The 26537-nt window shown below is 47.7% G+C and overlaps 10 protein-coding genes across 10 annotated transcripts; 4 read left to right on the top strand and 6 right to left on the bottom strand.

Moving 5' to 3' along the window:
* Positions 1–223: 223 nt before the first annotated feature.
* Positions 224–1556, bottom strand: B0J16DRAFT_376652 (uncharacterized protein; the record flags this gene model as incomplete). The annotated part of the gene is made up of 5 exons (XM_046130780.1): positions 1152–1556; positions 936–1023; positions 835–872; positions 455–766; positions 224–406 (listed from the first exon to the last, which is right to left on the bottom strand). Exons 1-5 carry the CDS (start codon positions 1257–1259, stop codon positions 224–226), a joined length of 729 nt encoding a protein of 242 aa, XP_045977350.1. The 5' UTR covers positions 1260–1556.
* A 379-nt stretch (positions 1557–1935) lies between these two features.
* On the bottom strand, positions 1936–2788 carry B0J16DRAFT_276939 (uncharacterized protein; the record flags this gene model as incomplete). Its single annotated transcript, XM_046123778.1, has 2 exons — positions 1936–2604; positions 2663–2788. 2 exons carry the CDS (start codon positions 2786–2788, stop codon positions 1936–1938), a joined length of 795 nt encoding a protein of 264 aa, XP_045977349.1.
* Positions 2789–3458: 670 nt separating this feature from the next.
* B0J16DRAFT_365592 (uncharacterized protein) lies at positions 3459–5133 on the top strand (the record flags this gene model as incomplete). Its single annotated transcript, XM_046130029.1, has 3 exons — positions 3459–3518; positions 3573–4127; positions 4210–5133. 3 exons carry the CDS (start codon positions 3459–3461, stop codon positions 5131–5133), a joined length of 1539 nt encoding a protein of 512 aa, XP_045977348.1.
* An 828-nt stretch (positions 5134–5961) lies between these two features.
* Positions 5962–7315, top strand: B0J16DRAFT_241545 (uncharacterized protein; the record flags this gene model as incomplete). The annotated part of the gene is made up of 2 exons (XM_046123058.1): positions 5962–7052; positions 7096–7315. Coding segments are annotated over 2 exons (1311 nt in total), but the record flags the coding sequence as incomplete, so codon positions are not given.
* Positions 7316–9330: 2015 nt separating this feature from the next.
* On the top strand, positions 9331–11161 carry B0J16DRAFT_312380 (beta-lactamase/transpeptidase-like protein). Its single transcript, XM_046125044.1, has 4 exons — positions 9331–9843; positions 9898–9942; positions 9991–10255; positions 10303–11161. Exons 1-4 carry the CDS (start codon positions 9336–9338, stop codon positions 11126–11128), a joined length of 1644 nt encoding a protein of 547 aa, XP_045977346.1. The 5' UTR covers positions 9331–9335; the 3' UTR covers positions 11129–11161.
* Positions 11162–11818: 657 nt separating this feature from the next.
* B0J16DRAFT_419313 (uncharacterized protein) lies at positions 11819–13157 on the top strand. The gene is made up of 2 exons (XM_046133823.1): positions 11819–12406; positions 12484–13157. Exons 1-2 carry the CDS (start codon positions 11990–11992, stop codon positions 12994–12996), a joined length of 930 nt encoding a protein of 309 aa, XP_045977345.1. The 5' UTR covers positions 11819–11989; the 3' UTR covers positions 12997–13157.
* Positions 13158–14347: 1190 nt separating this feature from the next.
* B0J16DRAFT_359093 (uncharacterized protein) lies at positions 14348–15345 on the bottom strand (the record flags this gene model as incomplete). The annotated part of the gene is made up of 2 exons (XM_046129625.1): positions 14348–14742; positions 14775–15345. The coding sequence occupies 2 exons, from the start codon at positions 15343–15345 to the stop codon at positions 14348–14350; spliced, it is 966 nt and encodes a 321-aa protein (XP_045977344.1).
* A 2684-nt stretch (positions 15346–18029) lies between these two features.
* On the bottom strand, positions 18030–19530 carry B0J16DRAFT_419312 (uncharacterized protein). The gene is made up of 2 exons (XM_046133822.1): positions 19110–19530; positions 18030–19058 (listed from the first exon to the last, which is right to left on the bottom strand). Exons 1-2 carry the CDS (start codon positions 19130–19132, stop codon positions 18191–18193), a joined length of 891 nt encoding a protein of 296 aa, XP_045977343.1. The 5' UTR covers positions 19133–19530; the 3' UTR covers positions 18030–18190.
* A 716-nt stretch (positions 19531–20246) lies between these two features.
* Positions 20247–21725, bottom strand: B0J16DRAFT_351428 (uncharacterized protein). Its single transcript, XM_046129189.1, has one exon. It carries the CDS (start codon positions 21649–21651, stop codon positions 20332–20334), a length of 1320 nt encoding a protein of 439 aa, XP_045977342.1. The 5' UTR covers positions 21652–21725; the 3' UTR covers positions 20247–20331.
* A 1226-nt stretch (positions 21726–22951) lies between these two features.
* Positions 22952–26363, bottom strand: B0J16DRAFT_351427 (uncharacterized protein). The gene is made up of 5 exons (XM_046129188.1): positions 26027–26363; positions 25689–25977; positions 25573–25632; positions 25215–25523; positions 22952–25149 (listed from the first exon to the last, which is right to left on the bottom strand). The coding sequence occupies exons 1-5, from the start codon at positions 26200–26202 to the stop codon at positions 23206–23208; spliced, it is 2778 nt and encodes a 925-aa protein (XP_045977341.1). The 5' UTR covers positions 26203–26363; the 3' UTR covers positions 22952–23205.
* Positions 26364–26537: the final 174 nt, after the last annotated feature.

The following is a 26537-nucleotide window of genomic DNA, read 5'->3' as shown; positions in this document are numbered from 1 at the left end:
TCTGACTTGGTGACTTCCGTAGACAACCAAGTACTAACTTTGCAGTGTGACTTTTTCTTTTTAAAACTTTTTTTTGTCCTGACTAATGGCCAAACTAAATAGTAATCAACCGGCTTATCAAAAACTGGCTACTCTTAACTATGTCCTAAGCATAGATACCAACTATAATCCAACGATATGCTTTATACCGATCTGTAGAGGTCCAAATTCGCTTCCGTAGTTCTTATTCCAGATTTGGAACTATTACCAGTCTCTGGCCACTAACTTTCCCTTGCTTGAGAAGGTTCCATGCCGCTTGCACCTGGGATAGACCACCGACAACTTGAACAGGAAGGAGCTTTAGCTTCTCGGACTGGAGTGCGTTCTCCAGGTACTGCCACCACAGCCACTTGGTGAATTCCCCGTTCTTAGGGTCCAAGTAGTCATCTATGAACTGTGTAAAATGCCCACTTACTCCTGGTGGTAGCGTTACACCTGGTCTCAAGCCCATTGTTGATAGGAACGAACCGCCCCCATGAGCGGCCAACATCGCTGCGACCACTTCCTGATCTTGTGCTGTGTCAGCGGCTGCAAGGACTGCCTTGAAAGGCCCCAGCGCAATTAGTTCTTGCAAGGTTCCGGGAGATTCTCGGTCGACGAAGTGTGCGGCGCCAAAAGATTGGACCAGTTCTGCGTTCCGGGCGGATGCAACTCCCACAATGGTGTAACCAGCTTCCGCAGCCAACTGCGTTGCATACGCTCCAAAAGATGACGAGGCACCCCAAATCTTGAGTCATTGCGGATTGTTCCAGCGCTGTTTGTGACAACGCGGTCGCCGACTTTTAATCTGGTTACCATGGAACCAACTTTGACGACTATACCTGAAAATGATACTGAAAGTTGTCAGGATTGAGCATGCACTTGACAGTCATGTTGGGTGAGGAATCATCACTTACGTCCAATGACTGTAGGGTATTTAAGCGGAAAAGGGAGGAGACCTTCCTGGATCTTGTATTCTGCTGGCTGGACAGCAACAGCCTTCACCTGCAGCGCGAACAGGGTCAGTCTCCAATCGCGCACAACGAGAGCTAGGTAATAGGGCCCCAGTGGAGGCGAACTAAAAAGATTTCCAAAGCGCTATATTTGGGCAAGTTTGGTAAAACTTCACTGACCTCAATCAACAGTTCGCCTACGCCTGGGGCAGGGATATCTGCGGGACGAACTTCTAACGGCTTCCCAACGCCTGGAAGCCAGGCTGCAGTGTTCTGGGTTGACGCCATTGGAGCTTGGGGCGAATGAAGTCCAAGAGGAAAAGATAGCCAGTTAGCCTTAACGAGCTATTGGGGAGAAGAAACACTCTTATAAAGGTCCTTGTCGAATGACTAGCCCTATGAAACCCCTCACTCGGGCTTACTCACACGTACCGCGAACCTATGGGCTCCCTAAAGCGGACTAGTTTAGGGAAGACAGCCGAATCAAATACTCATTTCCCTCTCGACTCCTCAGCCTAGCCCTTTGATCCTCCTAATGGTGAACGGCGCTGCCTTGCTATCACACTTAACTGACCTCTTGCTTGCTCCGCCCTGCTTATCAGCAATCATGCAGAGCTTGCAGGCCGCTAATTGAAATCAGGCAGCGGATGAGCCCTTTGCGCGATTTATGGCACTAGATAATTCCACTTTAGCCTGTTTAGGAGACATCCCGCGACCCTGTCCATCTTACCTGCATAGCCCTTTGGGGACATCCCCTCGAATCCTTCGAACCCTACGGAGTACAATCGACATATTGTTAACGCATTGGCCTTAGCTCTAACCGTTGAACTAGTGAAACCTAGATTTCCCTCATATCCACTAGCACGGGGATCTCACACATGTATGTACAGTTGCAAAGTATGGCAAAGGTATGATAAGCAGCCTAGTACATAGTATTGTAAATATCCACACCCCAGACAGCGTGCTAGTACATGGCAAATCCACCACTTGCAGATAGGGCCTGTCCAGTTACCCACCGGCTTTCTTCGCTAGCTAGCCAGGCAACGACTTGTGCGATATCATCGACTGTACCAATGCGGTTCTCTATAGGTGTTTGCGATTTCTGCATCGCAATATACTCCTTCGGGATATTATCCATCAATTGGGTCTGCACCGGTCCTGGGTTCACCGCATTGACTGTGTGTCCAGCACTGCCCAACTCAGCAGCCCAGCACCGCGTCAGACCTTCCAGGGCAGCCTTTGAAGAACAGTAAACTGATAGATTTTTGAAACCATACCGTGCGCCGACGGAACTGATGTTGATGATGCGGCCAGGAGCGCGAAGGTGGGGCTGCACAGCTTGGATCATGAGCAGAGGCCCCCTCACGTTCAAGTCGTAGATATAGGCAAAATCCTCCGTCGATATGTCTTGTAGAGGCTTCACAAGCTCGGCGCCGGCGTTGTTGACAAGGATGTCGATGTGGCTGCCGAGGGCTTGGGTAGCCCTTTCGACGATTTCCTTGGCCGCGAATGGATGCCGGAGGTCGGCTTTGACTTTGATAGCACTAGAGCCATTCCCAAGGCTAGCAATCTCCTCGACCAAGGAGTCCACTTCTTTTTCACTACTGGGTGACGTGTATGTCGCAGCTATCTTCTAGATGTTAACGAGGTCATCCTTAGCTTGGCACATTGATGGGGAATGAACAGTATACCTTTGCACCTCGCCGCGCCAATTCCAGAGCAATTCCAGCTCCAATCCCCCTAGATGCGCCAGTTACTATTGCCACTTTGCCCGAAAGAGTCGGGAGGTTGGGCCTAAGACTCGAAGGAACTACCATGTCGGGCAAGTTTGGGTTGGAGTTTGCTGACAAGGCGATGGGTAAGAGAGCACTTAATATATTCTATGTTGCCGTAATGCCCTTCAATGACCTGAATGGGTTGGTGGGCTACGTTGATGACGTTGGTACTTCTCTGAACCTGGCTCTGCCTCGTATTGTTGGCGATGGAGGTGAGCCCTTTATATCCTTGGAGTCATCCGCAGTCGAGGAGAGCCTTCGCTGGTGGAATGACGTTTATCCCGTTTTACTGCTACCCATGGCCGAAATCTGTCTTGGCCAAGAAATGTAACATGATCAATTAAATCCGAAATCAAGAAACCGATGCTTAAACAAGACATTCTTATTATGGTTAATCTAATCCTAATGGCTGAGGGAAGGCCTGGGGATATCGCCGAAACTATCCAAAACGCCGATACCTTAAGCGCAATGATAATTCTAAATTTAGTCTAATCTATAAGGGTAGGCTTCAAGAAACAACGCCGAAACGGGTTAACCTTAAACCATGTATGCATCCGACCTTATCCTCGACCACCCCACCACTCTTAACATACCGGGCTTATCGCCGATGCTTGGCCACCTACCATACGCGAAATGCATACGTATTAGGAAAGGAAATTAATACCTCAACGCATCATCAGTGCCAACTGATAAAGTCCGTAACCGCGTCAGCATGGTTGGAGTACCAGGCAGATCAAAAGCCTGCGCTAATTGCCGTGCGAGGAAACTAAAGGTAAGTGATACAACAGACTTTCGCTTGAACGCCACTGACGACATCCTATACAAGTGTGGGCTCGAGAAGCCGTATTGTGCCCGGTGCACGAAGAACGGTCGAGTGTGTGGCGGCTATGAACGGCCGCGTATCTTTGTCCATCGGTTTCAAAAGTCCGGCACGCCGACACAGACGACGTCGCCATTGCTAGCTGTAGTTTCTGGGACGCCACATCGCTGGAGGTCCTATGTGCCACCTCCCGAGGACGATTCACTCTCTATCCTGAAGTCACCAGACTCGAAGGTACACGAGCAGAGACAGCTCATTGCTCGATTCATAAACGATTTTTGCCCTGGACTGGATCGAGCCCTGAATGAATGCGAGCGCCTGCATCATTATTGGGTTTACATTCTGCCACATATTCATGGCACCGTGGACCTGCTTGATCGATCCATCTTGACCCTCTCGGCCGCGTTTCTCGGACGAATGGTGGGCGATGCGCGTTTGCGGAAGCGATCCATGGTTTTGTACGGGCATGCTATCAGCGATTTATGCAAAGTCATGTCAGCAGCGAACTTTTACCCCAATGACACCGTCCTTGCTGCTATCATGTGTTTAGGAATGTCTGAAGTAAGTGATATTTATATGCCCGGGCCCGCTGTTAATTAGACAGTAGAGAACTCAGTAAGGGCTAACATGGCTGAAAATCTAGATTTACTCTCCACCATCGCAGGCTGCGGTAGATCACGGCTGGGTCAGCCATAACAAAGGCGGCGCCGAACTGCTTAAAACACGCGGCGCGAGCATTCTGGAGAGTCAGCTTGGCAGGGGCCTCTTCCTCCGCTTCCGAATAACCGGCCTATGGACCCAACTTGTCTTTGAGGCATCGATTCTGCTTAAAAGTCAGCCCGACAACCTGGCCTGCAAAAGCGGGCCCTTTCCATTTGCCGACCCGAGCCTGCGGAGCATCTCCAGGATAGCGAGCCAGAACTCCCTTTATGATATGCTGATCGAGCGAATGGTGGATATACCCGGATTGCTTCATGACGTCAACGTCCTATCCGCGCTTGGTGATGATGCGTTGCGGCTGGGGGCCATTGCTCGAGATATCTTCTTAAGAGCAGTGACTATTGCGGAGACCTTACGCAACTGGCTTGCTGGCTTCTCATCGAAATACCCCGTACCGTACACGTGGGCTGTCCCAGGCTCGGAGACGGTATCCCCATGCCTCGCTAATAGCGACGCTTTCCCACTGCGTTTCCAGTTCCCGAATTTACTAGCGGCACAGTCCTTGATTCATTACTGGGCGGCGATGGTCATCTTGATGAGGTGTATCATGGTTTGTCAGAGTAGTAGCGCAGATGTCGCCCATTCAGCCCAGACGTTCATATACGACTACCGCACGCTCGTCTATAGCCCGCATCTCGCTGGCGGTATCGCACTTTCAGAGCCAAGCGCTGTTGCATCACACTTCGCGGATAACATCTGTCACTCGGCGGCTTACGGTAGTGATCACGACAAAGGCATGGCTGGTCCTATCATGCTGCTGTTCCCACTCTGGATTGCCAAAGATACATACACGAATGATGACTCTGGTCTTTCTCGTCAAAAGGAATCATATTGTGTCGAAGTGTAGAAGGCATTAGCTGGTCGTGGAATGCAAATATCGGGTGTGCTGATCAACCTCTCGACGAAGGATGCAGTTCAAACTTGCTAGCAGTTTCTAGAATCGATAGCCATCCTCGTCGGTCGTGAAAGGATCTTTCAATCTATTTATATCTCCTCAAAGATAGCAAGTAGTTAGTCCCTAGCGTCATCGGAATGATCTTGTGAACATGCCCAAAGCACCACAGTCCATGAGAACCGCGGTTTAATCACATGAGAGGATGCATCGCGGGCTACTTTCCATAGGGGGTTATAGCCTAGTCCTACACACACACACACACACACACACACACACACACACAAGTCTATTACGCCCGGTAGGCCATTGCCCAGAGGGCTCTATGAGCTAAAAATACATACATCTCGCTAGTTATTGCCTTGCTCTCGTCAAGCCCATGTGGTTCTTGTCTTGTTCTTTCCAGCCTGGTCGTCGCTTGTCTCCTTGATCCCCATAATTGTTAGTAATAGCAGGTCAACTTGAAGCTCAATTCCTCCAAGTGTTCAGTTTCCTATCTTCGGCGGCTGAAGCGGTGCCTACTTCTGGTTGTCCAGGGTAGTGGTTGTCGGTAGGTATAATTTTATGGTCGATAGGTTAGTAGTGATGTTGTTGTCATCTCTGTTCCAGGCGACCTGTGGCGATCGCGAAACGGATTGTGGCTCGTACTGCTTCCATGTTCGGTGTCCACTTTTGTCCATCTGATGCAGCTTTGCCCCCCAAATGAAAGGAGAGGTTGCCGCGCTTTTCCTCTACACATTGACGCATCATCTCCTTGCGCTGTACCATCCATTTTACACATCGGAGTGCGAGCGAGAGACCGATATCAGATTGTTAATTAACATTTTCTCACAAATGCAAATTCGCCGTCCTCGCCTCCGAGTTTTCTTAACCAGCAGGCCGGAACTTCCAGTTCGGCTGGTGTTCAGCGAGGTCCGAGGCACCTACCAAGACTTGGTTCTGCACGAAATGCCTCTGCAAATTGTTGAGCATGACATATCTACTTTCCTGGCTAATGAATTCAGAAAGATCCGGGATGATTTTAACAAGATCGTGGGAGACGAGCGAAAGCTGCCGTCCGATTGGCCAGGGCAGCAAATATTACAAGACCTGACGCAGATGGCTGTGCCGCTCTTCATTTTCGCAGCGACCGTTTGCCGGTTCGTAAGCGATCGCCGATGGAACCCACAAACACGGTTGCGAAAAGTCTTAGACCACAGAAACAAAAGTCACGGGTCTCAACTTGACCAAACCTATGGGCCGATCTTGCGCTCACTAATCACCGAAGTCCCGAAAGCTGATAGGGAGGAGATCTTCAAAAACTTCAGAACAATCGTTGGCAGCATCGTTACCCTTGCGAGTCCTCTATCCGTAACGAGCCTATCACAACTGCTTGATGTATCGCCTGATGTTGTGGATGAAAGATTAGACGCACTCCATTCTGTCTTGAGCATCCCGCTGAGACGTACATTGCCGGTGCGGTTGCTTCATCTGTCATTCCGAGACTATCTTGTCACAGAGAAAAGCGAGTTTCAGGTAGATGAGATAGTCATCCACCGAAACCTGGCGAGACACTGTTTGCGACTTATGCGCGGCGCTTTGCGTGAGAACATCTGCGGTATTTCTTTCCCAGGTATGCGTCGATCTGCGGTGGGCGGTGCACAAATCGAAGAGTGCATACCCCCAGAGCTTCAATATGCATGCATGTACTGGGCCCATCATCATATGAAAGTCGATTTCGAGCCAGCTGACAGCCACGAGGTTTATGATTTCCTGACGATATACTTCCTTTATTGGGTGGAGACGCTGAGCTTGATGGGCCGTTCTGGAGAAAGTCTCGACTCGATCAGGTCGTTAATGGAGTGGCTAGAGGCAAGCCTTTTCTACAACTTGAAGTGTGACCACTGCTGACCCTTGTTAGGACCGAGGAGATTCGAGCCTATTCAATTTCCTGGCCGATGCCGTTCGGTTCCTACAGACCAATTTCTCTATGATAAATGAAGCACCTTTGCAGCTTTATTCTTCTGCCCTGATTTTTGCCCCAAAGAGGAGCATTATTAGACGGACATTCGAGCATAATATCCCAGAATGGTTGACTACTTGGCCGCAGGTCAAGGAAAACTGGGATGCGTGCTTATTGACGCTAGAGGGCCATAGCGACTTGGTAAAGTCGGTGGCGTTCTCACACGACTCGGCGATGATGGCATCGGCCTCTGAGGACAGAACGGTACGGATCTGGGACGCGAAGACAGGGAAGTGTGAGCATGTGCTGGAGGGCCATAACAACTCTGCAGCGCTGCCCACAAATCAAACAAATCAAATCTGTGGTCGAATTTGATTTATTTGATACTTTTGGACACTGGATTTGTTGTTTGAGACATTTATTCAAACATTTCAAATGTTCCAAATCTCGGCGTCGTACTTCTCCGATGCTATTTCCGGCCTCCCTGTGGGGCACCATGCATGATCTCAAGCGCCGACTGTACTTATCAGGAGCCTCATAAGCCGCAGCTCGAAAACGGCCAAAAAAAGCCTCTTGATCATGATAGATTTTCTAGTACATCTATCTGCTTGCCCATCCACAAGCACGGCACTCTACGTTACTGAACACCACGCCTTGCAGTTCTGTTAACGCAAAATCCTAGAACAGGCGAGCCTAGTTGGTTGGAAAGGGATCGTTATGGGTCTTCCTTTCTCCTAATTGCAGTCCGATTCAACCTCACAAAGTCGTAACTTTCCTTAGCATATGTCGTTCGTTACTCTCCGCTGCAGGTGGGGACTTTATTCTACTAGGAAGGTCTGGCGATGCTGCTGAGTGCTTGACGCTGGTGAAGGGTGAGCAAAACCAGGGGATGGAGAGGGGATGAGCTTACCATCGAGCTCCACTAGACTAGTTCTTATTAGGTAAAAACTACCACACGCCATGACAAAGAAGCACCAATGACGACGCGTGTTCGATGTTGAGGGGCTTACATGAGGGCGGCTGACTAACGTAAGAGCTCGGATAATGGCTCTGATTGGCCTGATCTAAGTGCCAGATCTTTGGCACCTCTTGAATACCGGGTAAGTTGTGAGGAAAGGCGGCCATGAGCCTAACCAGCTATCTTCCATGGCATCATATCCTGTACCAAATATATCAAATGTTATCTCAAATCCAAGATTTTGGATTTGTTTGTTTGAAATAAGATTTTCGGGATATTTGATTGATTTGTTTGGTAATTTGTTTGATTGGATTTGATTTGTGGGCAGCGCTGGTATGTAGAGAGAAGAACGTAGGAATGAATTGTATTACATAAGTTAGATTGCAGGTTGAAAGCTGCCATAGTGACCGTCATAGTGACTTGGTGCCTGGTAGTAAGATCTGAAAAACGATTGTGCTTCAATTGATGATAAACTCCTTTGTTAGCATGCTATACCCATAGCACTTTACGCGACAAGACGCGTCACGCTCAGTGACAACCACTGGCAAACCCTTGTTCTGATCAGCACTACAATTTCTATATACAGGATAAAGTCAAATCAACTCTACACCCTAGCAATAATTAACCCTGCTAGGTTTAAAGTGGGTCAATAAGATCAACTCTAGTAGAGTTGATTCGGTCTCTAGGTTGGCACGGACGAAAATCAAATAATGCGGCGTGATTTATTTCAACCTTGGTACAGTAGTCAGTAGTAGTAGTAGGCCCAACTCATCTTCAGCTCTGCGATCACCGTTCTATGTCCAATCAGTATCAAGTGGCCGAATGGCAGTGTTTCCCTCGACTTCTCAAATGGGAAATACGATGCGCTCAGCTCAGCCACAGAGACCACTGCAAGGGCGTAGGGCGTCTAGCAACCCTGAATAACCTGGAAACATTTATGCTTACCTCCGCATTAAACTATTATGTCATTTGGATGAACGAATCGCCAAGACATATTGATGCTTATCTATTGCTCTTGTGATCTACAACGCTAAACCATTTCTAGTATTAATGTGCCGCCCTCTGCCTTAAACCAAGCTATGATGTCAACGTACTTACTTAATGGAGATGCGCAGCAATGTTGTGGACAGATGTATTTAAGAATTTAAGGTGTGTTCCTGGAATCCTCGTAAAGTAATTCAAAATACATCGATTCTTACTAGTTATTGAGATTTATTATATTTTGGCACGATGCACCCTCAATCATGCTTGGCCCGTATGGTTTTGATCGCTAGCTCTGCAACTGCTAGTATTATCGCTTCAGACGACGTTCCTCTCATCGGCCCCTCTTTTCTTTCTAACTTTGATATCTCTAAGGGAAGCTATCTTGAGGAAGCTAAAGACAAGTTTCCGTTACTTATTGAAGAGCTTTTTGAAGTCGGCGACTTGAACAAGACAGACCTCATTTTCGCCGTTGATGTTTTCTCAGCAGCAACCAATGATTCGCTCTACAGCTACTATCACGTCGGCGAAGGTTACAAGGATACCCTTACCAAAGGAGAGCTGAGCGAGGAAACAATCTTCAGGATAGGCAGTGTGACCAAGTTGTTTACTGTCTATGCCATCATTGCTAAGGCGGGGATGGAAGTCTTGAGCCATCCTGTCACTATTTTTCTCCCAGAGCTTTTGGGTAACTCATCCAACAACCCCATCGAGAGGATCGATTGGAGTGAGATCACCGTAGGAGCACTTGCTGCACACCAAGCTGGCTCTGGAGGTACCGGTGGTCAGTGGCTTGTATTCTCGGAAATAGCGTAGCTTATACTGACTTTGTCATTAGGTTACTTTCTAACGAACCCAGACACCACTGGAGACGATCGCAGAGGTAAGTAAGGTCCCCAAATCTGATCGAGCTTTTATTCATGAAGTCCAGAATTTCTCAACTATATGCGTGATCAGCAATACCCAACTATCGCCTCGAATCGTAACGCCCTGTACTCTGATGCCGGTTATGGTGTCCTCACACTGATCCTTGAGCGTCTTACCGGACAGGAGTACAGGGACGCAGTGAGGGACGTCATCTTTGAGCCACTCGGGATGAACTCTTCTTCTGCAACGGTTCCAAGCGGCACAGACGTCAATGCCGTGAACCGGACGGGGATTGGCTCGTGGGGTCTCGATATTCCCGTCGTTGCTGGGTAAGTCTTCGTTTTCATCTGTCAAGGATGCAGCTGATATGGAGTAGATCTGGTGGCATCTATTCATCTGCAAAGGACCTTCGACTCGCCGGGCTCTCGATTCTAAACTCTGAATTACTCTTGTCTTATACCACTCGAGAGTGGATGAAGCCTCGCAGTAGCACTGGTGTTCTGGTTGAACTCGTTGGTGCACCTTGGGAAATCACGCGTCTTACTCTTCCCAGAGGACCAGGCTCTAACCGGACCCGTATCTCCGATATATACATTAAGGCAGGCGGCAATGGGGACTACACCAGTATTCTTGCCCTTTCACCAGACCATGGAATTGGCTTTTCGCTAATGCTTGCCGGCGACACCGCTACCCAGGCTCGCTGGCCGCTCCGTGACACCGTCGGCGAGACCTTCATTACGGCTGCCGAGTTCGCTGCGGCGGAGAGCGCCGAGAATAACCTCACCGGCACTTTTGTCGTTGAGGGTTCTGAGAGTAGCAACATCACGATCGAGGTTACCAAAGGCGAGCCTGGATTGAACTTGACGGCTTTCTTCCTCAAAGGTGAAGACCAACTGGCCAATTTCACCTCGGCGCGTCTATACCCAACGGGCCTCTATTCCAACTCCCGCTCTCTGTCCGCACTCTACAATACCAAGGGTAACGTTTCGGTAGCATTCCGTCAGGTTTCTGGACTCCCTAGGCCACCTCCCGTTCGTGCTGCTGTGGAGGGTGGTAAAGGCGGTCTGTTTGATAATACCTTCTCCTGGATGAATGTTGGATCTGGCGGAGCGGTTGATGAGTTTATCTTTGATCTTGAGGATACAAGAGTGGTCGGTATTAAGAATCCTGGTTACGAAGTAGAATTCGTGAGAGCCAATTAAAGAGAGCCCGGGTTTGGCGATGTTATATTAGAGCAGTACTCATACGATCTTTAATGCACTAAATACCGGCATAAGAAACGCTCTAGCTATATTTTCTGTAATATAAAGCTGTTGCATTATACTAGAAGCATAGTATGATCTAAGTTGTGTTTAGATTGTAGAATAATACAGACAGTATATATCTTCAATCTTAACCTGCAGGAAGCTTCATTTAAGGTTACATCTTAAACCTAAGGTTAAGATGGGGTTAATATTAACTATTTAAGCCATCTTTATTACCCCCCTGTTGTCAATAGCGCGGTTTCATTTTGTATGGCGCGCCAACTTGTTTGGAATTTGAGTTAGGCTCCATGTAGACGTCAGAGCCTTAATGGGCATTCGAGTAAGACCCCTAAGGGCCCAAGCCTGGGGAGAGCATGACTCGCATGTCCTATTCGTTAGTTCCTAGTTTTTGGTGGAGCTTTTTCTTTATTCTGCGTGGCGAAAGAGGGGTTGAGGATGGGTATTACCAATGATTACTCAGTACGGGCCTCAATCCTATAGCCAGTGAGATAATAGCAAAGACGCATGTTTGCTTACTGTGTATTTCAATGCACAACGCACTAGCGACCTATGAAAGAGATCATAGCCAAAGTAGGTGGTAGTACAGCCTTTTCTCGTATTCAGGCAGCGCATCAGTGAGGGATTTTGAGTTTTCAGAACGCAACATCACATGAGGGAAAATGTGTCAGGCATATTACCTCGCGACAAGCCTAACTTGACCTCGTATCTAACTTAGGCCTTTTCTATGCACCCGCTTTCACTCAGCCTCCCTTTGAAAGACATCGGAATAAGAACAGAGGTCAAGTCTTCAAATTCATTATGCAGACATTTCTACCCCTCCCACAGGTGTGCCTAACGGTGGCAGGGAGTATAGGTCTTATCGAGCTGAGCAAGCCCGAGGGCATTCAAGATGTTCTCAAATATGCAGTTCCCTTTCGGCCGAATGAGTTCCCAATCGAAGAACTGAAGCGCATTCAACGTGAAGCCCCAGCAGTGACTATCGTCGATCCCCAGCCTGCAGCGAATGATCCTTCGGGTAGGAACTCTTCTGATAGTTCGACAACTAAAAATGTCATAAATGGAGCCGCTGCAGGTCTCGCAGGCTATTGGACCTTTTTGAAAAACACTATTGGTCAAACTGTGCCAAAGGTCAACTCAAAGCTCAAATCAAAGCCGGTTATTGTTATTGCGGGTATTGCCGGCATCTCTATCGTGGGTGGGACGGTGTATTATGTAGTAGGTTCTCAGAATCCCTTCATTCCACTTCGATTGCAGAGAGCTTCCTGGTGTTGACATATCTTCCACTCTCCCAGTTTTTCCGCTCGCCTCACAATCCTCAAGGCTCTTCCCAACAGGCATCTGCTTTCCCTAGCTCCCAGTCTACACCGGGTACTGGGGGCCCTGGTGGGCCAGATGGCCCAGATGAGCCACCAAGTGACGACGAAAGTTCTGCCGATGAAAGTCCTCCAGAGCTAGACCGAGAAATCCGTATCCCGAAGAAGATAATGGAGGACATCATCAATAAGAATGGACAATCCATTTGGCAGAAATTCCAACAAAAGCTCACACGCGAGAAAATAGGTGAAGTATGGCGGGATCCTCGAGGGGACTTTCGCATCGACGCTGGATCGGTCGTCAGCGAGAGCCCGCAGTACAAAACTTGGAATCTGCAGGTGAACCGACATCCACCCTCGCCTGCTGTGAAGAACCTTCTCAAGAAACTACCGCATGGAACACATGAGAAGTTATTTTGGGGCCTATGGAATATCAAAAATCCACCCCAGTACGATGAATGGGTGAAAGGGATCATGGATGCCTTTCTCTAGTATCCAACCGCAATACCAGGCCTTCAGGACTTGGTGTACTGGTACTCAATTATTGAGATCCCTGTTGTTCAGTAAAGCTTAAAGTTACAGGCGCAGCCTCTTGAGCCCTCTCGACTGGAAGTGATGTCTTCTTCCATGACAGCTAATTAGTTTGACAAAACACACTCTTTCAACATGAAAAGTCTTATACCAATAAGCGGAGAAAAACAGGCGTAGGTATATCTCCAAGAAGGTACATGTATCTGTGGGGCGTGGAGTGATTATGTGGAATTGGTGGGGATGCGATGTGGGTTAGAATAATAATTTGACTGTTACGATTGGTCACCGTAACAGCGCTATAAGGCTCCATAGGCAGCTGTAAGCACCATTGTAATCGCTCACATAGTGATTATAGCCCGATCTTGTGGCCTGTGGCCTGACGGTTAGGTGTAACCGATACAACTTTATATAAGCTTTTAAACACTTCCTTCTTAAGTGTAGCTTAAGCTGAACGGCTCGCTTACTCACTCCGGTAGGTTTCCAAGTTACTGTTAGGTTGGGCATTGGCATGACTAAACTGACTGATGAAATGCACTACTCCATAATAGGAAATATAACGCTTGATCGAGAGTCCAATCTTCGCAATATTGGATGACATGCCACGACGACAATATTGATCGAAACTGAATAAAACTTGACTTGGAATGCTACTTCGAACACTAAAAAAGAGATAGTAGTTTTATTTAGCCTAAAAGTGTGCTGGTTGCCTTAAACACCAAGTCGAATTTGCCTACTGGTAGGAGTGATTTTTCGGAAGAACATCGGTAAAAATCAAGAGTAGTCTAGGTTGGCACGGACAAAAAGTGAACAATGCGACGCGTTTTAGTTCAACATTAGTACAGTAGGCCTCTTGTATGTTTAAATAAAGTTATGTAGAGTAGTTCGAGCGAGCTCATTACGTTACAAGCTATCGATTGATCTACTTTTTGTTTCGTACGTTGACGTGGTTGATTTACCGGAATTTTTTCAATGTCTTGTTCAACATCCACGACGCAGCCTCAACCCTCGCCCTATACACATTACTGATATATATATATATATATATACACTGATCAAAGGTCATGGAGGGTGGGGCTGGGGTTGTTGTCAGTCAATCAGCAACTTGGCTTCGTTCCAAACGATTTGGGTCCAAAATTCGAGCGAGATAACCCAACTTATCAGGTGATTTAAGTCAAATTGCCTCGTAATGATACTTACTAAGCGCCTACTACGGTTATAGGCTCGCTGCTAGAAATAACCAAGAATAACAGTCTAGTCAATACTATTTGGACTTATGTTTTAACCCGTCAGGTAGAGACTTTATCAATTTGTGTTAGCGGTTATGTGAAGGATTGCTACAGTTAGAATCTGTTCTCTCCAGACGAATACAGCGCAGGCAGAGTCCAATCTTTTTGTTGAGGCTATCCAGTTTCCAATGGCGGTGTTCCCTGTATGTCGGGGGTTCATGCTTGTACGAATACTGGCACTCAGTACTTCGCTCTTCAGGAACCGGATCTGGCATCCTTTCCGCTTTCTCTAGTGCTTCGGAGACAGTGATACGAGATAAAGCTCCTGGCCAAAGGTCCTTCGTTTCTAACAACTTCATATACGCATACGCATATTTGCTTGTCCATCCACACTTGTGGCAACACGAACTGGCCCCACCTCCTGCTACGAGAATCTCTGATACTTCCAGTCTTGCGAACCCTCTCTGTTCTTCTAGCAAGCCTGTTGATTCGTTAGTCAGCTATATGGCAGACAAGTCTTGGAGGACTTGCAGAATATCCTCCATGGCATAATAGATTCAACTTCGTCGGTGCGGAGGGTAAGATAAGAACCATTGTAGTCAAGTACCAGTGCTCTAGTGATCTCACTGAATGCTTGCGCATTACGGAAGAGATATGCCGAGGCAGTTAGAAGCATCAGATTGTGAGGTTCACTTCCGAAGGTTCGAAGCCAGGTTTCGCTTGCAAATTTCAGGGCATTCATGCAAAGATACTTGTCTGCGACCACAGCCACTGCGAGGACGTCGCTGGCGGCAAGGGTCTGAGGTACTTTCTCGTTCTGATAGTGTATGATGGAACAGACAATTTTCAGGGCAGTAGCGTTATCATCAGGCAGCGGTAACTCAAATGGCCCATCTTGATTACGCATAGTATGACCTTCTTTCCAGTCTGGTCCCAACATAACGGAGAATGGTTTCGAGGCGGCCATCAACAATATGGAACGAACACGGAGTTTTGTCTCTTCTGGCCCAACGATAAGAACAAGATCGCCATCTGGAGCGATTTCAACAACTGTGTTCGGCTTGGTGCTTGTTGGATTCTCCATACTGATTTTCAATATCTTGTCGTTATTGTGAGAAGGAGCTGTTTACGAGTAATACTGTAATTACTACTGGTCTAGAGTACCCCGCATACCATGACGCTGCACTACGTCAACGATATTTGTCTGCCCAAAACCTGGATATTAATATTTCGATGTGAAAGGTTAACAAGACATGTACTAAACTTTACCTAACGAAGTGGATAAAAAGCCGGCTTTTTGGCAGTAAATCATCCTTTATGGGCTTGGCTACGTTATTCTTTCACGAGGCGATATTCTAGACCATTTAGCTACAGATCCGTCGACCAAGCGCACTGATAAAACCTCTTATATGGTACAAAAGATGAGACAACGGTTCAGATAACTGCCATGGAAACGCATCGTGCTGACCCGCTTGTACTAGTCGAGAACACTACAAAGTAATTTAACCTCATCGAACTAGTACCTCAAGATACAGCTACAGTAACATTCCCAGACTCTGTACCTACAATACTCACCTAGAGGAGGACGGTAGAGATTTCAAGAGTTGCTACGGGTAATTCTGAGCGTAGCAAATTTCGGCAGCTGAACTCATTGTTATCAGTTAGTCTGTAGATATAATACAGTAGTGTTATATGTGCTGTAGCTTACCGGAGGATATCACTGCCGCCGGCATCAGAGAGGGTTGCATTTGATTTGTTATATTAAAAGTCTGGTTCTGTGTTGGAAACCACGTCATCATGACAGAGATGGCCCGCTTGCTTATGTTGTCAACAACGCCATTGCAACTCCGGGTACCAATAAGCAGCCTTAATTCTGCGGGCAGGCATTGGTTATGCCGATGTTTATTAATCACTATGGGATATGGTAGGCCTCCAAGCGGACTGCATGTTGAAGGTGAATGAGACTAAACAATTTATAGTTTGAGCTATGTTTCTATCATGTATAGTATTTCTAGGACCAAACCCCCCCCCCCCACGCAAATGCCATCAAATGATTTTCCAGAGCTCGTAATCACCCTTCCTCCCTGGGTCACTTGACTTACACTGAAAGTTGGCCATCGTGTGCAAAATAACTATTTGCCACGGCAGCCTATAAAGGCAAAAGCTCATTTACGATGAGAAAGTATTCGCTACGTATCACAACATGATAACAGGACCATCAGTACTGACGATATTCAGCAAGCGGCCTGTATTAACATGCTATGAGCATGGCAAAGAAATTGCTGACACGGGGCAAGCGATTGAACATCTGAGGGCGAAACACGTTGGATTTATCAGGCGTCATGGGCGCCTCGGACAAATCGATGCACATGGGCATTACTGGTACTGCTTTGACTGCGGCACTGAGCTAAAGGATCATCGCAGTTTTGATTCCGATGAAGCACTGTGGAATCATTTGAAGAGCAGACACAGCTATACGATGAATTATGATCTTGGTTTGTCGTGGTCTTGAGTCTTCCATAGCTGTTCTGGCCAATGGCAAGACGTCTCGTTTTTGCCAGAATGTAAATGTTTTTGCTTAATGAGATTTTCTGAGTTGTAATCAGTCGCAAACTGCCAAAATCAATCTTTATAAGCACTGGCGCGAGACAACGTCAATAGAGAAGCAACGAACTAAAAAGATTCCCTATTGATCTGGCGATATCGATTGTGAATATCTACACCATACCGCCACAGCTGGCTCAATTATGAAAATTGCGTTACAATAGCGTTATGAACTGTCTGGGCTGTTTACAGCCTTGTCTTATCCTTGCTTTCAGCTGCAAGACTGCGATATCAGAGTTTGTAAAGTTTCCTCTCACGGCGTGCACGGGTCAGATTTGTTGTATTTCATCGAAATACACGACCGTAGGAATCTTGTTTCACTGATTTTCGTTATTGTGGATTGTACGAACAGTCCTCTCACTTCTTGTCCTACCCTAAAGACACAATTTTTATCCCTGCATTTGCATTTCTTTTTTCATCCCCTTGGCTTTCGCCGTTGCTGTTTTGACTAGCTGCTCCATACGAACGTCACCTTCCCGTAACCTTTCAGAATTTAGTTTTTCCTCTTTGTTAATGATTGAATTCGAACTCTTTCGCTTTTCCCTCTTTTTATGCTGTCCCTTTTTTACCATCACGCTCTTTTCATTCGTCGTTGACTTATCATGTGGCTCTACAGCCTTTGCCTTACCCGAAGTCATCAATAGTGTAGACTGCAATTTTGCTTCTGGCCGCCAACGAGTAAACAGCAGGTTGTTTTCGTCGAACTTGTTGTATTAATACGCACGGACAGAAAGTATAGAATCTAGGGGTGATTTTTCGGAAGAACATCGGTAAAAATCAAGAGTAGTCTAGGTTGGCACGAACGAAAACTGAATAATGCGACACGTTTTAGTTCAGCATTGGTACAGAAGGGTAGCAGAATCGGTTGTTGTTGAGCTGGTCGCTTCAATTAATAAAGTGATGAATCGATGAATCGATGTATCATTTATGGCTATCATGGCTCCGTTACATTGCTATCGCCTCTTCGCAAGCCGATAAGATACGGAGTAACCAAGCTATTCCTTTCTTGAATATTTCCGAGCCAAGACATTTTAAGCGGGACTGCACCATTCCGCTTTCAATTTTGCTCTGAGCCAAGGCTTTGTAGTGGATCCGCGCTTTTTCTGTTTGGGTTTTTTTCTGAGCCAAGACTTCCTTATGTCAATCAGATGAATATTTCAAACTCTCATAACGCATGCCGCAAAGTAGTAAAAAGTATGGGACTGGTCTCAACGACCTACGAAAAATCTGTTTTAATCCCGGTATCACTTCTGTGCCGTTCTCTGGAAATTCTGTTTTTTGAACGGCCGGTCATCCCGAGCCCCAACATTGCTATATGAAAGATTTCAGTCAAGTCTAAGCAGCATAGTACCTATAAGAGCTTTCGATAAAGAACCATGGTTTCCTACCAGCTCTTGAAATTCCTCAATCTTCCACATATGCTCAACAACGCAAGTAATATAGTGTACGACTATGTCCCTTAGGCGATCCGGCACCAGTTCTTCGAAAGCATAGCGCACCAGCTCTACCACATCATTATTAGCCTCTTTACTTATAGGAAGAACCGTTAAACTTTGGTGAAGCTTTGTGCAAGATATCTCTATGAGTCTTGTAACCGCGTAACGGTCAGCTAATGTATAGACCTTAGCATGGTGCACCAATGGGTTTGCACAATCTCGTAATGTAACGTCGAAGTCGAAAGGCTGCCTAGGGTAATCCCAAGAAAAGAGAAAATCTATCCATAGTGATATTTTACGGGCAGCTGCTGTCTCCGTCTTCTTTTCTTTTGCTGCAGGAGGAAAGGAAATGTCGTCAGGAGGCGCTTCTGGAACAGCATCTGGTTCCGCAGCAGGCTCATCGGCTTCGGCAAGTACTTCCTCAATTGGCGCATCTTCAGCAGATTCATCCAAAGTGGGCACTGCAGGGGGCTGATCAGAATCGTCTGGTTTTGGTTCTTCCTCCTTGAGGGTCACCGCCGTGGGCGGGAACGGCTCTGGATTGTCGTAGTCTCCTGTATAAACGAATTGCCAGAAACTGTTAAAGACTATCTCTTCTATATCATCCCACTTGACAGAGTATTCTAATGATTCTCGGAACAATCCATTTACCATCGCCGAGAGAACTGGCGACTGGTGCGCAACAAGAGCGGAGTGAATAGTATATTCTGTTTGATCAGCGCCGATCAGAAATGTGAATGGTTTTGATGTCGCAATGCTATTGATACTAGTCAGTACAGTCTTCGTTATTCTTTTGTCGTAGACTTACGCCTTCTTAGATACGCGCTCCATTCTTTGATTGACGTCTGTATCAGAGCGGTAGAATAACAAAGTACTCAAACAATATATTGCGTGGTCGGAAATGTTTTATGTTGTGCAACTTGATCACTCAAGCTTAAGCAACCGATCTTAGAGGTCGTATTGACTATTATTCGCAGGCATTGGATCGAGATCTTTCTGCTGCAGCCTGATCAAGAACATCAACATGAACAATTTTCGGTGACGTTGAGGAGATCGCGAGACACGGACGTATTGTGTTTCAATGATGGGTAGAAACCAGGCAATATTTCTCTTGCGTAGCCGGTCAGTATGAGTTATCGACAGTAGCTTCGCGAATAATTAGCACTGAGCTCAACTCTTGGGCATTTAGAGAAAGATAAAGGTCAAAATAATAAGGTAGTCTGACATCAACAGTCCTTGAGCTTGTGCCAAAAAGGCGGGGTCGCGGCTGGATCAATCATAGCCCGAAAGATAAGATAGCATCTGGCGCCCAAACCACGGCAAAGCATTCATTCAGCTGTCACGATGGGAGTTTGAAATGAAAAAAAAAGTGGGAAAAGAGATAAACTCAGGATGGAATTTAAAAGTTATTTCCTTTATTTTTGATTTGTTGTACTATTCGGTTGCTGATGGTCGGTCTCACAACACAAACCGCCAATTGCATCCTGCTTACGTAGTCAAGCACCAAGCTTGATAGTCTACTTAATCACAACCCGACAATCTTTACAATCTTTACAATCTTTGTTAACGTCGCCGTGGTAACCTGTTGGAGAGTCAAGCGGGGTCCGACGCGACGCGGAACGGCGCGATGGACACGGTTGCAGATAGTATCATCGTGACCTCCGAGGACGCCGGTCCTCGGGATTCCAGCACGCGCAAATCAGATCGGCCGCGAAAGCTCACCACGAAGGGGATGGAGAATTTGTCCGGTAACGTTGGGGTAGTGATGCAAGCCCTGATCCGCGAAGTACGCGACGAAACAATGAAACAAATTGCGAAAGCGGCCATAAACTTGACCGCGAAATCCCAAAGAGTACGTTACAAATGGCCCGACCGTTAGGCACAATACGGCACGTAGAATCATCGAAACATGGGGTCAACGCACGGACGGAAGATGTATAATTTACTAGATTGCAAGCAGTCCTTAGTACATTAGGCGCTGAAACTCCAGAATCCCAAATGTTTATCATCAAATTTTACACGCATGATACTTATCCACCAACTTCAAGTATACCCAGCGCATTCTTCCTATACCATGGCCAAAACACACCATCAACCCAGCGGCATATCTTCTGCAACCCCAATACCGTCTTATATACACCTAATACATTCTCTGTGGATCCAAACTGGAAAGGAAGCCACAAGACTGTTCTTTGTCCTTCTCTTGTCGTCGCAGCAAAACTCCATTGGTGTCCCTGAACAATAATGGCTGGTAAGAACGACAGGCCATCCAAGGAGCCACCATTCCGCGACACTAGATCTTCCAAGAACCGCCATTGGGCAGACTGCCACGTTCCTATTTGCAACTCGGCCGAACCCGCTGATGTACTCGTCACAGCCTTGGTCTCGATGCTGAGAGCGATTGGCTGATCGCGCAGTGTATAAAAGTCGGTGTGGTTGATATATCCGCAGGGAAGGATGCTTCGGGCGTTCTCTATCGCCATTGCATCGCTCTTAGGGTCTAGGTAGATGCAAAAGTCAACCATCTTGGCTTGCGATGCTGATGGTAGATATTCTTGCATGATCTTTGCCGTTGTGCAAGGTGCGACTCCCAATAGCTGGCTTTGCTTCCGTGAACCGTAGACAGCTTTGAACAACAAAGGGTAATGCACCATCATGTTCCATCCAGCTTCGTTTTGCTTTCTATCATGACAACTTCTGGCCTCGTCGGTTAAGATGAGGACATCGTCGAGGGAAGGCGTTGGTCCAAATTTGTCGCGATCGGCTGCTGGAGCAAACATGTATGGCCGTATCCTACCCATCTGGGGCTCCGTTTTTGCTCGATTCGTGATGTTTTCTTGCCAATCACTTGAGATTATTCCAAAGGCGCTGTCTTTGAGATCTTGGAGATCCTCAAGTATCTGGCCAAGGTTAGGTGGCAATCGCGAATCACTCATCGTAAAAGAACGTGGTATAATTCCTTTTGGATCAATTTCAAGGGTTGCAAGTTGTTTTGAAGGTGATGATCGTCCTGATGCTTGTGATTGCGTTGATTGCGATGTTGAATCGGGCAGCAAGGCAAAACCCGGAGAGCCTGTTGCCTGTGGGAAACCTTTAACTTGTCGACTTCGTGGAGCTCGGGGTGTTCTGTCAGAATCAGGCTGTCCCTTATGTCTCTTAGACGCTGGTTCGCCATTGTCTTCCATGGCTAGTTTCCTTATCTTATTCCGAGAATCAGGAGGGGATGGAGGAAGATACTGATCAGGCTGTTGTTGACCGTCACAAGCCGAAAAAATGGCCAAATTGTCGCTTGCGTCGTTGGGACTTTTTTTTATTCCATGTAGCCAACTGTTGATGTCTGCAAGTTGCATTTTGACGCGCTTGTCGTTGATGGTTAGTACTGGGGAACGCCTTGTTGTTTTTTTGATTGACGTTTATGTTTTGTCATCGTCCGGTCAACCGAATCAAATGACTAAGCAAGCCGGGCACAGTCTCATACCCTGTACAAGATCTTGGAGGGGTATTTCTGCACTAGCTAAAACTGGACGAATTTTGCCCGCGAAATTCAATGATTGGCTACATAAAGGCCCCATATATCCGAAAAGGGGTAGATTTTGCCCGCAAAGTTCAGTAATTGGCTGAATCGATACCCCATGTGTCCACTAGATTCTAATTGGCTGTAATACTCGGGGGTCGACGACGAGGTCAGCAACTTCCAAGACGAATATACTAACAACCAGTTAAAAGAACTTATGGAAATATGAGTAAGGCAAGTCTTAAGGTCTTACTACGTAGTTTTATATTATGCTGATAAGTTTTACATCATACTCAGTGTCTAGTTTGAGTCAGTCAGTATACGATAGTAAAGGCTATTGTTACGATCCAACAAGTAGATTAGTCACCCTGCACACGGTCCCACATTTTTCACCAATCATGTTATCAGATCACTCGATAACGATCAGTGCCAAGCCTTTACGATCAGCACTGATCCCAAGATAACCTCACTGATCACCTACAATCACTCAAGTATATATACATTCACTTAGCATTAGTTAGTACACTTAGCTCGACAACTATCAATAAAATATCTTTACCTGAATACGCCTAACCCGCCTTATTCACTATTAAGAGACGTGACACTTCGCTTTGCTCAGTACTACGCCCTACGACTCTGCCAACATAAACTCAGAACGGACTAGTTTATCCCTTGGAAAACCCAACCGTCACAGCTATAATGCATGTATTTATATAATGGTGATAAGTTTTATACTACATTTAGTGTCCAGTCTGAGTGGGTAAAGAATTGATGTTTGGTAAGTGGTCGTTAAGCAACGCGTTGCCGTCGGCGGCAGCTGCGTATATCATGCCATCATCCATTGAGTCTGTTGAATCGATTTCATGTAAGCGCTAGCATTTTGATGTCTGCGTCTGGAAGAAGACACGCCCCTTCCCACATGATTCTTAGGCTTCATCCGTATTTTTGGAGTACCCTTGGCTTTCTGACGCTCCGGTGCCATAATGACGATGGTGATGCGAATTACCGACGTATAAGAATAGGGTCCGTTGACATAGTGTGAGAATATTGCTGTGCTTTGTCACGAAGATGCTGTGGTCAAAGTCTAGGGTAGTCAGCAGTGGAGCGAAGTTACAAACAACGGAAGTTTCCGACATCCCCCTTAATTTCTTAGGCATCTATAGTATCAACTCTATTGTTTAATTAGATGTATATTGAATAATCTGCTGCTATGCCTGTTAAACTTTATCTGCCATCACATGTGTGAGAGAGAACTGGTTCCTGCAGGCAGAGGACCTACATCCCTGTCCTCATCCAGCGTGTTCTGGATCATGGGACTAGTCTACAACGTTTGAGCAGGGACCGTAGCGTGACATACCCTAGCTGCCCTAGGAAACTACGGATACATTAATCATTTCGTATTAAAAATAATTTGTCGGTTGCTGACCGATGCGGGGCATGTCCTCAGGTAATGAAGGTTCGCCATGATTCTCAGCGTGTCTGGATGGTCCGCTCCAAGCTTCGTCTTGGACATCTCCATCACCTGTACCTCAAGCGACTCTGCATCCGCCCATCGGCCCTGGTTCCTGTATGTTGACGCTAGGTTCGCCATGATTCTCAGCGTTTCTGGATGGTCCGCTCCAAGCTTCGTCTTCCTTGTCTCCATCACCTGTACCTCAAGCGACTCTGCATCCGCCCATCGGCCCTGGTTCCTATATGTTGACGCAAGGTTCCCCATGGCTTTCAGCGATTCTGGATGGTCCGCTCCAAGCTTTGTCTTGAACGTCTCCATCACCTGCACAAACAGTGACTCCGCATCCTTCCAAAGTCCCTCATCGTGATACAGCTGCCCCAGTATTGGCCCTACCAGCCACTCTCGTTGGCTTAAAGTCCTCGCTCCATCCCTATACACTTCCCTACTTCCCGGGAGATGCATAACTAGGTGTCGCCGGAAGTCCGGCTTTTGCTCTGCTATCAGTTGACGGCATGCAGCCACTACAATCGTTATGTACCACGATTGCCACCGTCCACCCGTGTTGTTTTGCCTCGCCCGCCACCGCACTAAGTTATGCATCGTCACTCCGGTCCACTCACCTTCCACCTGCTGCAACAAGCTATACCGGACCAAGATATCGCGTGCTTGCCGGTAGTAAAAGCTGTCCCACTTTCCCCTTTTGAGAAGGAAGAATCGCTGGAGCTCACTAGGCATTCGGTCTTCTGACTGGTCGGCGGTTTCAGCGTCAACGGCTGACATGCCGAGAGAGGCTAGACGGAGCATCTCATCTTGAATGATTGTACCTCGGAACTGTGCAAGAACCATGAGCAGCAGTTCGGCCTGCAAATCCCCGTGCTTTGTGGTGATCTTGTCCAGCGTTGTCTGCCAAGCCGTCCAAATCGTCTTCTGCGTCGGCAGCAGCCCGTGGAAGTGTTCCATCCGCAGGAGCTCATCACGGTGCTCATCGTAGTCCTCAATATACCGCAACAGGGCTTGCGCAGGCATGGCGTCGTTGCCGATGTAGGCGCCTGCCAGCTCAACGGCAAGCGCCAGATGTCCTAGCTTGTCCGCTACTTCTTCGCAGCGGCGCTGCGTGGCCTCAGTGGCTGACTGGGCATCCATCTGTAGGTGTTGCAGAAGAAGCGCTGATGACTCGGCTGGCGACATAGCACCGACCTGAATTTTTTCGCACCCTCCCGGCACCAGCCACGTGCTCTGCTCATCTTGGCTCGTGATGAGGATGCTTCCACTCTCTCCTTTTGGCATGATTCTTTGAAGTCCCCAGCTAACATCATCAGCATTGTCGATGATAACCAACCATCGGCTATCTGCCTTGGCCCTGTCATGAAGCCATTGCAGCACCGTATGAACCACCGTGTCTGTGACGACCGACCCTTGGTCCCTGGCGCGCTCCTCCGGAAGCCCGAGCACTGCGGCACATCGTCTGAAGCTGAGACGCGCTGTCCCCTCGTTTGTCGCGTCGATCCAGAGAATCGAGTCGTATTCATCCCTGTGCTTCTCGGTGTAGTCAAGCGCAAGCTGGGACTTTCCAGAGCCTCCCAGCCCAAAAAGAGCGACAGCATGTGGAACGTGTGCTTTCTTGTGTCGTATCCGTAGCTTTTCTTCCAACTTCCTTGATAGCTCGGCCCGCTCCGTGTAAGTATGGACTCTCCCGAAGGGGACAGCGTAGTGTTGTTTCCGTAAGTCAGGCAAAGATACTGTTGCCTCGATAAGCTTCGACAGGATCGCCTGGTAGCTATCACTCCTAGATCCAAATTTGTTCAATCCTGAATGATCAACAGGGACGCCAATGTTACGGATATTGGGTCCATCGTATGTCGCTGACGGCTCACGAACACACTACTTGCTGTCAGCGCTGCCAGATCGAAGTAAAGACCCTCTTTCTAGGCTACAGCCCTACTTACCAGTTGCTGCCACTGAATCAACCACAAACGGAAGATCTGCGTCGGTCGCTGCTCGAAAAAGTTATATATGCGCCATGTGTCTCGCGTCGTCCCTGTAAAAGCCCTGTGCAGATCAAGCAGCGAAGTTGAATCGTACTCTAGGCTGCCTAGGATGTCTAGGTTCGGCTTAAGGAGCCAAAAAGCGTACGCCGCCAGCCAACCCCATGTGCCGAAACTGGATCCACGATGTGGAGTTCCCAGAAATAAGATAGCCCTGGTCTGCTCGCTAACGTGGCTGAGGTCGCGGCTCGCTTGGGCCCGAACTAGCGCCTGTCGTGATGATCAGTCCGCTGCTTCATTTAGTCTGCTGTTCGCATACCTGCTTCACTACCAAACCACCGTAGCTATACCCCACGAAGGCAAGGTGGCGGCTGCGCTCCTTAGACCAGTGCTGTTAGCAATACTCCTAGAATCTCCCTCATCGCTGACACTTACCGCATCAGAACTGCGAATCCCCCTGATGTGCTCCAAAAGCTCATCCCCAAGATTAGCCAACCGGGTATGCACCGCATCCCTCTTCCAGTACGAGTCATAGTTGTAATAGAATATGCGAATATTCTGCTGGATCACAGCAGGCAAATCGTTGGGAAGAAATTCGCTAACCCAGTCCACGAACTCTTCGCTATCCGCCGCTGCTTTTCTGGGAATGTCGGCTGTCGCTAGTGGTCTTTTCGCTCGCCATGTTGTGTCAGGGTTGGATCCGAGGCCGTGCACAAAGATGATGCTGCTCGGTTAGCCGCTGTCATCTACGCGTGATGTCAGGGTGTGCCTACTCAACACCGCCAGCCCGGGCTAGCGTTTCACTCGTGCCCACCGGTACAAGCCCGAGTTTCGCCTTCGGGGCTTGATAAGGGTCAAGACGGGACGGGATTCGTCTTGTAACTTGCTCGTAGAGCAATGCCACGGATAGCAGAAGGACAAGGCGATAAAACGCTGCAGCAAGGACCATAGCGACCTTGCACCGCAAAGTCGGCTGTATTGTACAGACCGGCGCTTGTCAATTTCGGCTTGGTACTGCGCGGCAGAGGGAAGAAGCGTTGGCAACAGGCAAGTTCGGACAAGAAAAGTGATAGCTTGACATTGTTTGATGCAGAATTGAGGATGCCTCGTGTACAGCACAGCAGGTGCACTGCCATTGTCATTAGTTCCGCAGACGTGGCGTTGGCAGCTGAGCGTGGGAGGGCCTAAGGTTGGCGGCCTGAGGCATCAGTCCCCGCGCGGACCCCAACGCTCTGCTGGCTGTGTCTGCAGCTGTTTGCCTTGGGCTCCTTGCAACCCTCTCCT

Source organism: Fusarium flagelliforme (assembly GCF_020744385.1).
Source record: "Fusarium flagelliforme strain FIESC 12 MPI-CAGE-AA-0113 chromosome Unknown B0J16scaffold_9, whole genome shotgun sequence".
Taxonomy (NCBI): domain Eukaryota; kingdom Fungi; phylum Ascomycota; class Sordariomycetes; order Hypocreales; family Nectriaceae; genus Fusarium; species Fusarium flagelliforme.
Note: the sequence above shows the minus strand (reverse complement) of the source record. Positions and strands in the feature narration are given on the sequence as shown.